The 10,905-nt window shown below is 46.2% G+C and overlaps 5 protein-coding genes across 7 annotated transcripts in view; 1 reads left to right on the top strand and 4 right to left on the bottom strand.

The window, feature by feature from the left end:
- LOC126556714 (protein GPR107) overlaps positions 1-10,905 on the bottom strand; it is a 381,205-nt gene that overhangs the window by 45,429 nt on the left and 324,871 nt on the right. The window lies entirely within an intron of this gene.
- The window catches only part of LOC126568561 (TOX high mobility group box family member 3-like), a 329,113-nt gene that overhangs the window by 232,942 nt on the left and 85,266 nt on the right, over positions 1-10,905 (bottom strand). The window lies entirely within an intron of this gene.
- Positions 3,609-4,729, bottom strand: LOC126559658 (trimeric intracellular cation channel type 1B.1-like). Its single transcript, XM_050215832.1, has 3 exons — positions 4,321-4,729; positions 3,986-4,152; positions 3,609-3,889 (listed from the first exon to the last, which is right to left on the bottom strand). Exons 1-3 carry the CDS (start codon positions 4,702-4,704, stop codon positions 3,613-3,615), a joined length of 828 nt encoding a protein of 275 aa, XP_050071789.1. The 5' UTR covers positions 4,705-4,729; the 3' UTR covers positions 3,609-3,612.
- Positions 6,987-7,692, bottom strand: LOC126560730 (synaptobrevin homolog YKT6). The gene is made up of 2 exons (XM_050216686.1): positions 7,568-7,692; positions 6,987-7,496 (listed from the first exon to the last, which is right to left on the bottom strand). The coding sequence occupies exons 1-2, from the start codon at positions 7,690-7,692 to the stop codon at positions 7,019-7,021; spliced, it is 603 nt and encodes a 200-aa protein (XP_050072643.1). The 3' UTR covers positions 6,987-7,018.
- On the top strand, positions 8,714-10,366 carry LOC126567591 (brahma-associated protein of 60 kDa-like). The gene is made up of 3 exons (XM_050223844.1): positions 8,714-8,821; positions 8,936-9,084; positions 9,154-10,366. Exons 1-3 carry the CDS (start codon positions 8,714-8,716, stop codon positions 10,364-10,366), a joined length of 1,470 nt encoding a protein of 489 aa, XP_050079801.1.

The raw sequence follows: 10,905 nt of genomic DNA, 5'->3' as shown, positions 1-10,905 counted from the left end.
CACTTGTATCGGTTGAAGCACACGATTCGCTAATCCGTGTAAAAGCGTTGCGCAGCTCCAGAATTGCGTTCACAGGCGTGATCATAGATTTCGTCAGGTTTATTTGCCGGATAATTGTTTTGCTATATAATTTTCAATCACCGCGCACGCGTGTGCCGAGCATTGATCATGCGGGTTTCAATATACACAGTCAACCCTCTTGTAACGAGATTCGCGAGATGCGGGAGAGAAACCGTGCCGCAAAAGCATGTCCGTGTTTGAAATTTAATTTATCATTGGTGAAAAGAGAGTGGATTCAAGTCTGTCAAAATCGCTAATTGTTTTAAACGTGGAGATGCTTGTTCTGTCCTGCTTAACCATTACGCCGGCCCCGGCTCCTACCGACGAGAGACGACCGGAACAGGAAAATCTTTCGAAATCCAGCAAAATTATCATAAGATCCCGTCGTTTGCCTCTACAAAATGCTTCAAATTATAAAAGAAAAAAGGACTGTATGTGTGAGGAATTGGGTCGAGCGCATCAGGATGAACCTGGCTATGGGCAATGGAAATACTGCTTGGATTACAATCCTATCACCAGAATTAGGTTCGACAGTTCGACTCACGTACGGGAAGAATAAGTTCCATGCCTTTCCGAGGATAAGGTTATCGCTTTAATATTGAATGGTTTTTAATTAAAATCCAACAAATTATATTTCACCGCGTACCCGAACATCCTAATCAATTGCGTTACAAATGCGGCATTGCACGTACATACAGCGAAAAAACGGTTAGGGAACATGTAGCGTTAGTAAGTGGAGTATTAGAAGTATAGACGATGAGGATGCTGTATGGATTTTAAAATCAAGATATGAATATTTTCGTTACTATTGCCAGAGTGATTGGTTTTGGTTTTGCAAATTTGCTTGTGAACGTTTGGCTTCGAGGGCGCATAAGAAGGAACAATTATATATTAATAGTTGTTACATTGTTGCTTTCCGCCAGACTATCGATATCGATAATAGTTCGTTCAATTGAATATTTGATTGTCTGGATATTGGGTTTGGATTTTTTTTTTACGAAAAGAAACCCTATTATATTTTAATGTGGACTATTACTTTACAATATCCTATTTTGTACAAGACAAACTCATTTTAAATTAGTAACTCATTTAGTTTTCAGATGAAAAAGGTCCGTTCTTTATGAAGAGAAAAAAATTAAATAGGACAAACCCTAGTCTACATAATTCGAAGCAAAAAATTATCCGTACAACCATACGATGCATGGTTTGATTTTCACAAAGGGCATTATTAAGGACATCAAAGACAGAATAAGAAGAAAATATTGGATTAAACCAACACTACCACTTCGAGCAATACGGCCAGGCCGTTACTCATGAAGAGAGAGAGAGAAAAAAAAAACAGGAAAAAAACATTACCACTTCCACTGCTACAACCGCTACACGACGTTCCCCCAAGATCAACGGCACTTTCAAGACGTTGATGAATAAGAATAAAATAGTATGATTTAAAACATTATTACAAATATTATTATGAAACCTATTTTGAATGTGCGGTATCGGCTGTTAACTGTAGTGTGTGTGTGTGTGTGTGGAAATGATTTATTTATTGATAATGAAACAAACTATACGCTCCTTTATTGCCGTATCGCGTCGGCCGCATTGGTTAAGCAATTTAAAATAAACCTGCTGATGCGTGCGTGTGTGCGTTTGGTAGCATTAAACATTGACCGAATCCTGTAGCAAATGCAGGCAAACACATTGTTAAACGAATGCCTCCATTACACGAGATCACACTGTAACGATTATTACGAAAAAAAAGGAAAAACAGATAACAAACATACCATACCAATAAGCCAAGAAGCGCTTTTCCAGCTTAGAGACAGGATACAGAAGAGTAACTCGGCACAGGATACCCAATTCTGCGGCCGCACACACGCACACCAATAATCAGCGTGCGCCTGTTTGTATACCGTAGTGATAAGGCTAATACTGATACGCAATAACGATGTGAGTTACGAATGCCGCTGCACCATGGACGCATCCCACTGCATGCGGTCATTGTTAAGAAGGTGATGTTTTCTTTCGTTTTTGTTTTATTTCAACCTGAAACTGTAGGCAGCACTCCCTTGCAAGGGGAATTATTATAATTCAAAATAGCACGAAAGGCAAGAAACAGAACAGAAATCTTTCGTCAATGGACGACACAGCTTTCAACGATATTACGCTAAATTTGCTGCTGTGATCTATTTTTAACCAGCTTCACTCAATTAAAAACCAGCTCTACTTTGCACTGGATAGACACTGGTTTTGGGGAAAATGGGGGTTTTTTTTTGCGCATTAAATGCCGACTACAGTCATAAATTAGAGCGATTGCTTTTGCCTGGAATCACAGCGTGTTTCTTTATTGCTCTTCATGTTGAATTTGTTGTTCGTTTGCTCCAACCGATAGCGGTTCGCCCGAACGCTATCCTAACCACGTTCCCACACACGTGGTTACGTACAAGTTTCGATTCGTTGCAGATTAATCTACCCAAGCTACGATACGGTTCCGGTAAAAGGGATGTTATTTCGTAGCGAGAGTGGTTTTGTGTTCGGAGCATTTCGTAGTTTTCCCTCTACAGGAAAGAAAATTCCTAGCGTCAATGTCTCGTAAATGTTAATTAAGTCTTTTCAAGTTCGGCGTGTGTCTGTTTGTATGTAGCTGTTGTCGATTGCAAACTTCGTTAATGTTAGGGATTACTACCTAAAAGAAGACAAAAAAGGACAACTCACATACCACCCACTGTTATGTGAGTGTGCTTTTTCATGTTTGTTTTTATACGACGCCTGTTGTTCGCTTCCTCGGCTGTTCGGCATGGTTCGATAAAAATTGTCAAAAGAAATATAAAATCACAAATAATTTGACTAGCTACACTGTAACGTAAACTTAATGGTGCGCCTGTTGCGCGGGACTAGACAAACAAAAAGGCAGGAACCAGTAAATAATAATAACCTAAGGGCGCCCAGTCTCCTTTCCCTCTAAAACGCACATGCTTCCCCATTCGGGTTTTCATGCGTGTTTGTGGTTTTGGATAACCATGCACAGACAACATGATCATCCGGCCACTTGGATGGCACGGAAAGCAGGGAAAAAAATATAGCAAATAAAAGTGCTCCGAACCTCTTAGCCTCCAAGACCTTCCTGTCTTCATCCTTCCTTTTTCATCATCAACGCTTAAATTAGAATGTTAGCTGCTGGGCGCGCACTGCCGCATGTGTCGCGCATTTGCGTGATGTTTGCATGCCTGCGTGTGTTTATGCGTCTGTGTGTGACTGATCTGACTCTCTCTCTCTCTCTCTCTCTTTCTCTCCCACATACTCGCTCTCTCACTCGCTTTTCCTCTTTTATAAAAAAAGATTTCAAGCGAATACAAAATAAGCAATACCACGTTTTAGTAAATCATTGTTTCGATTGTAAAAACAAAAAAAAAAGGAAAAAATACTACTTTCAAACTCAAAATTCTACACCTCAATGTATCCCCTCCCGCCCCTCCCCACCCTCCCTCCCATCCCCAGCACACAAAGCGCAAAGCAGCAGCGAATTGTTCGCTACCTTACGCCGCCCGTGTGCGCTTAGTTGGACTTTTTCGCATCCTTCGGCTCCTCCTTGGCCTGGCCGCGGCCCAGTATCTTGGCCAGGCTGTCCCAGATGCCGCCGAACAGTAGCGCGCAGCTCAGGTTCTCGAACGGCACGAACGGATCGTGAATGCCGAGCAGAATCGACGACAGCTTGAAGTACACCAGGAAGATAACGATGCCGAAGTAGACGAGCGCATGCGGGGCCGAAATCAGGTCCGTTTTCTTGTCCAGCACGAAGATGATCGAAGCGATCAACGATGCCTTGGTGTAGCTGAAATGGCGGTGCAAAAAGGGCCAGGGTACGATTAGTTAGTTTGTAGGCCTCCCTCGTCCATACCCTTGGCGCGCACTACTGTTTTACACTTACAAGCTTGGCTGCAGGAACTCCATTGCGGTCGGTGTCCACACGCCACGGATGAGGCGCTCGATCAGCTTGGTAAAGCCGGCTCCGTTACCCTTCAGCGTACCGATGATGATCATGATGATGAACGCATTCGGGTACAGCTTGGCGGCGTGCGTCACACCATCGTGAATCTACGGAGAAATGATTCGCTTGTCAGAACACGGGTTTCCTGCCTAGCAACACTTTTACACAATTCGGTTGATAGTTTGCAGTAGAGCGCGCCGCACGGCCGGTGTGCATGTTGACACGGACCAGCCTTGCTTGATAGAGGGCTCATTTTGATTGCGAGTTCAGCTCACCTTCTTCGCACGGTAGATCTCCTTCATGGCGCTTGCCACCAGCTTGATGGGCAGGAACTTGGCCACCTTGTATCCGATGTCGAACGGCGTGTAGAAGACGATGTACCAGCAGGCAGTGGCAACCAGCAGCTGGGGTGTGTTCTTTAACGGTGCCAGAATCGGCTCACCGAGCAGCCCGTTTGCGACCATGCCACCGGCAAAGACGACCAGCATCGTCGACAGCCAGCAGGCGAGCGGATGCTTGCGGGAAAAGGTGTGTGCACCCGCACCGAGATCCTCCTTGACCGATAGCGCGCAGAGCAGGCTGTGCGCAATATCGAAGTACGGGAACATCTTCAGCTTGATCACCTGGTTGGCGATATCAAGGAACGCCTCCGGATCCATGATGCTTGGGAGGGTTTGTCTGGCGACTCGCGCAACACGAACAGAACAGAAACGATTCCTGCAATGAAGCGAAGACGAAGGAATGAATCATTTAAAGAACCGGCAGGAGAATCACTACAACAAGAAGAAAAAAAAACTCGTATGGAGGAAAAAAAACCTGTGAAAAACAAACGCACCACTAACGGGAAGGGCAGGCTCAAGAGTGCACACGGACCGGAACGATCACGACACGACTGTACGGTTCGAGCTTAGCGACACGAAAAAGGCCCGGGCAGGCCAGGGTCTCGCTCACCAGCTTAGCCTTTTGGTCCGTCCGAGCCGAGAAGGGCTTGCGCAGAGCGGACCATGCGGTCATGGCAGAGCGAAAGCAGGTGAGCGAAGAGAGGACGGGGTCACTCTTTTCCATCCTCTATTCAGTGCTGTTGGGAGGACATTCTTAAGTCGTGCCGCTTAGCAAATAATTGTCTAAATGTGCGTACATTTTGAAGCAAAAAAAAAAAGAAAGGTAACCACCCATGTGGTAGGGCCATTCGAAGAACATTTCGCGCAAGGGAGCCTGTCCTATACACAGCTGAGTTGTTTTCCGGGAATGGTAAACTATTTCCGTATCTCTCACGCGTTCTAGACGGTATCCCCGGGGGGGGGCGAGCTCTTTAAAACCGCTCAGCTTGCTCTGGTGTCTGGCGAATGAAGCCAGCAGCCGCCGTGCTGCTGCAAAAGCATGTGCAATGTGTGGCACTGTTAAAATTAGAACCAACTGCTTCGCTCTCCTGTCGAGTTTGGTTCAATCGGAGAGCGTGGTTAAAATGTGTTTTTGAAAGGTAAAGTTAGCGGCCGGTTCGTACGTACCGAGAGTCCGTGTCTGTGTGCGTTTGCGCACTGGTGGAGTGGGTTTAAGGCGCTTCCCGTTAGCTTCACTCGGCTGCCGCGGACGTATAGTTATTTATAAATTTGACCTGACTGATGGATGATTTTATGCTGCTTTAGCGTCAAAAATGTAATTCTCCGCCGCGGAATGTGAAGGAGGGGTGCGCAATTCTATGGTACGCACTTTTTCACATCCCACCAGATCTGAACACAGAACACAGAAGAAACGCTATCATAATGCAAATTTTATTTACCCGATGCGAATGGCTTCCTCTCGATGCGTTACGTTCTGCTAGCAGTATCGGTTATATGGCACGCCACACACGCCCGCTGCTGAAAAATGCACTATTTTCTCGCGATCAATTTTTACGATGATCGGTTTGCAAGTGTGTGTGTGTGGCAAAACATAAACAGCTGCGGGTATCGTTTGTTTACGAAGAAAACAAAAATTCAGTGAAACGTCACCTCGATCAACTGTCAAAATGCAATGGGTGGTTCAAGCGGCGATTACACGAGATTTCCACCCGTTACAAGAGTTACAACTAAATGCATACTACAAGCACAAATTCACATAATATCATCCCTTGGGGGGAGATTACATTTTATTCACGCTTTACATTATGTTCATCAAATATTGAATATTAATATTTATAGCTTTTTGTGTGTGTTATAGATATAATAACAGCTCTACACCTTACCAACATTGATTATTATACGTAGTGGGGGAATTTCTCGTTTGATCAGTTTTTAAAACAGTCTGCCGTCTGCCGACACATTTTTAAGCTTCCATTTAAATTTCGACAACAGCCCATGTAATGCCAATTCTCCACTAAGTTATTGCCATTATGCACATGCAACGTGTTTCCGTATTAGGCAGGCAGGCAAACATTCTTCGCCAAAAAACGAAAACATATTTTCGCTCATAAGCACACCTCCATTCGTTGGAACACCTCGACACTGAGCATTAATGGATAGCCCTTTTTGGTTATAGTGCATCGAACGAATCGAATTTTAAAAGTAATACCGAACACCCGTTTTGCCACACCTCGTACGCTGCCTTGGCCTCTACTATCGGTGCTGTGATTGAGCATCATAGCGTTCTTACTGACTTGTTAGTGCAAAAATATCCCTTACAGTTCTCATAGCGAAGCAAATCTTTTACAGTGGATTGCAACTGAAATCCTTAACCATTATGTGAGTGATTCTACAACAGCACCGTTTTGGATAATTAAAAACGATTCAACTGTATCGAATTGGTAGCGTAAAGTAGGTAGAACATTTTGGATGTATTAAACTAGCATAAAAACTAGCTTTAAAAAAATGAAATTACGGCGATATATCCATGGCATCACACACATGCAGGTGGGTATTATCACGAAGGCCCCGGTCCGGTCGTGGTATGCGTAGTATATATGAGGCTGCGACGGTCGGGCGTGTTAAAAGCTGCCTAGGCAAAGTTGCAGCACGAGTTAGTTTTCTTCGCCGTCTTGTAAAATGCTTTGCTCTGTATCGACAAGGACTCCGACTTGTACACCAGATCGTCCAACTTTTCGCCCCGATCCAGCACCGCATCGATCGTGTTGCGCAGAATAATCTTCGTCTCGTCCAGATCCTCCTGCATGCGTGTGAGTGCGTCCGCTTCCCGTGGATCCTGATACTTGTTGAGCGTGGCTGGCAGCGTCCCGAACTGTATCGCTGCCTCGTTCGTCGTCACCGGCCACTGCTCGGATCCTACCTTGGCCGAAAAGTCATCCAGCACCTTGGTCAGCAGAGTATGGCCAACGCGCTGCGGATATTCGTGGTCCGCTATCAGCACTGCAGCCAAATTGTCTGCCCGCACATACACGTGGCACATGTACACATCCTGCTTTACCGACTGTCGGGTGGCGGATTGAGTTCGCTCCACAAGCGTTTTGCTAGCGAAGCTGTAAAAGGTACAGACGTTGGTAAATTGAGCGCAACAGGAAATTGGACGATTTTACCGTGGTAACTTTACCTAATAAATTCTTGCACCGAACCGCGCTGAAAGAAAGAAAAGCTCTGCAAGTCGTAGGCCGATTTCAGCAGCCGTGCCTCGGTCGGCGCTTTGTAGAAGACGCTAAGGGCGTACAGTTTCACCATTATTGCGTTCGACTCCGCGAGTGGCTCCCTGTGACGCGTAGATTATTCCCGTCTCACGCACTTGCGTCGTTACGAGAACAATCGGTTCGATTGATTTCACGAGACTTTGAAGGCAGAAGTGGTCTTCGGTTCAATAGCACCTACCAGCCAGAATTGTTTGGTTTGGGATGAATTTTCTCTGCTCCCTGATGGAATGATACGGAATGATGTAGAAAAACAACCCGCACTTCAAGACAGTTTTCCCACTGAACTAGCTTAAAACACAGCTTGACTAATGTGTCGCTCGATTGGCGAATGATGCTGCAAACACTTTTTTCGAAAAAAATACTGTAGCACGGGTGGCTACTAGATGTTAAAACGAATTTTCAATCTGTTATGATCGGTTCAGTTTTGCTCAATGTAAAGCGTACAAAGCAAGCACACACACTCACACCTATGTTGACACATATTGAAGTTTCGTCAACAGCCCAAGATGGGGTTAGAGTGGGGTGTGTCACCCGCGAGCAAGGCCTATTGTGGGCCGCATAGCCAACGTTACCATTGCCATCGTCGGTCGCAAACTGACAGATGCGCCATTTGAACGAGCGTTAATTATCTATTTAAATTTCACTTAATTGCATAAATTTAATTTCACAAAATAAAAAGGGCCCAGCAAAAGAAAGTTTTTATTTACAATCATAAACACCGCTACAACAGGCCTTTACACAAGATCTGTATACCGAATAGGTCTTTTCCCCTTTAGGGGATTTGGCGTCATTTTGAAGTGTCCATGTTTCCGCCTCCGCATCTTTCCGAGGCGATGGTTTTGTGTTTGCATTGTTTGTGTACAAATAAATATATTTTTAGTGTTTAATGTGCCATGTGTTCTCGGTGAAACTACGTTAACGTGCTCGTGGAACCGTTCGGCTCTCGCATATTCGCCATAAAGCTATGCTAGAGCAAATCAACCATCAACAAACCCAGCACTGCGCTTCATCATCAATCAAACAATCCGGTTAGTTTACGCCGCGTTGGAAAGACAATGGCGCAGCGATTTCCGGTGGCTGCCGGTGGGCTACCGCAGCGGTATGGTTCCCCCGTAGCCAACCCACCTTTTATGCGTCCGTACGGTCCAGGAAATAGTTTCGGGGTAAGTTGTATCGCTCGAGGTAAGTTCACTTCTTTTTTTATCTAATTTGTGTGTGTGTATGTCCGCGCGCGCGCGCACCTTCCACAGCCTCGACCGTACGCATCTCAATCACAGATGAGTGGAGGTCCGCCATTGGCAACACAACTACCGCACCAGCGGCCGATACATGGCGGATTTCAAGCAACCACTAGCAGAGGTTCCGGTGGATCGGGCGGCAGTAGCAAACGCGGTGGAGTCGATCGCAATGCATCCCATACGAAGGCGTAGGTTTCATCTATTCGTTAAACTTTGTAGTGCTCTGATCACATTCACCGTAATCCGTTTTACTGCAGAACTGATCCCCAGGCCAGGAAACGGAAGAAGCTGGCCGATAAGATACTACCGCAGAAGGTACGCGAACTGGTGCCGGAATCGCAGGCCTACATGGATCTGCTTGCCTTTGAGCGTAAGCTGGACGCAACGATCACACGCAAACGGCTCGACATACAGGAAACACTCAAGCGGCCCATGAAGCAGAAGCGCAAGCTGCGGATCTTCATCTCCAACACGTTCTATCCGGCCCAGCAGGAGGGTGATGCGCTCAATCCCAGCATGCCGCGGGTGGAACCGTCCTGGGAGCTGCGCGTCGAAGGTCGCCTCCTGGAGGATACCGGCAAACCGGACGGGTTAAAAATGAAGCGCAAGTTTAGCAGCTTCTTCAAGTCGCTCGTAATCGAGCTGGACAAAGATCTGTACGGGCCAGACAACTATCTGGTCGAGTGGCACCGGACGCACACCACACAGGAAACGGACGGGTTTCAAGTGAAGCGTACCGGAGATAGGAATGTGCGCTGCACCATACTGCTGCTGCTCGACTACCAGCCGCTCCAGTTTAAGCTTGATCCACGGCTTGCCCGCCTGCTCGGCGTCCACACGCAAACCCGGCCCGTCATCATTTCGGCCCTGTGGCAGTACATCAAAACGCACCGGCTGCAGGATGCGCACGAGCGTGAGTACATTGCGTGCGACAAGTATCTGGAGCAAATCTTTGGTTGCCAGCGGATGAAGTTTGCCGAGATACCGCAGCGCCTGAATCCGCTGCTACACCCGCCAGATCCGATCGTGATCAATCATGTGATTGTGGTCGAGGGCGGGGAAGGGCAGGACGGTAAGCAGACCGCCTGCTACGATATCGACGTCGAGGTGGACGACGCGCTCAAGCACCAAATGAATAGCTTTCTGATGAGCACCGCCAGCCAGCAAGAGATACAGGCGCTCGATGGCAAAATACACGACACGGTCGAGACGATCCAGCAGCTGAAGACGAACCGGGAGTTTTTCCTGTCCTTCGCCAAAGAACCACACTCGTTCATCCACCGGTGGATCGTGTCGCAGCAGCGCGACCTCAAGATGATGACCGATGTGGTCGGCAATCCGGAGGAGGAACGGCGGGCCGAGTTTTACTACCAGCCGTGGGCGCAGGAAGCCGTGTCGCGCTACTTCTTCGCCAAGGTTAATCAGAGACGGTCCGAGTTGGAGCAAGCACTCGGTATTCGCCATTCGTAACTGATCCCTGGTGCATTTAGCCTGGCCACAATCTGATTTACTAGCAGGAGAAAAACAAACAAACAAACCAACAAACACCTTAACAAACCAGTAACATTGAACTCAGTACCAAACTTATTCCCAAACCCAGCGTACAAATTCCCACATCGTGTGCCGGCAATTAGCGTTTAGATCGTAAGAGAACAGTATACGTGTAAATTGTTTTCGTGTGTGTGTATGTGTGGACGAGGTAAAAGGCCAGAAATATACTGGGTATACGATGTTTAAATAATTTTCAGAGTAATAGGGATGGTTTTGGTTCTGTTAAATGTTTTTTTTTTCTGCACTAACAGGTGGGTAGATAAGTATAAGTAGTTCTAACCACGATAAAAGGATGCCAAATTCAATTTGTTTGTCAATTCAATGTTTGTCCATTGTCTTCGGGAGCGCTTTTATTTTTTCGACACCATTTTTTAAACATATATTTATATGGTCATTATTTCTTTAAATATGCCGCTGTTTCAGCGATTACTAAATCATTGGACCTTAATTTCTTTCCA

The sequence above is a fragment of the Anopheles maculipalpis genome, chromosome X (genome assembly GCF_943734695.1).
Source record: "Anopheles maculipalpis chromosome X, idAnoMacuDA_375_x, whole genome shotgun sequence".
NCBI classification, from domain to species: Eukaryota; Metazoa; Arthropoda; class Insecta; order Diptera; family Culicidae; genus Anopheles; species Anopheles maculipalpis.
Note: the sequence above shows the minus strand (reverse complement) of the source record. Positions and strands in the feature narration are given on the sequence as shown.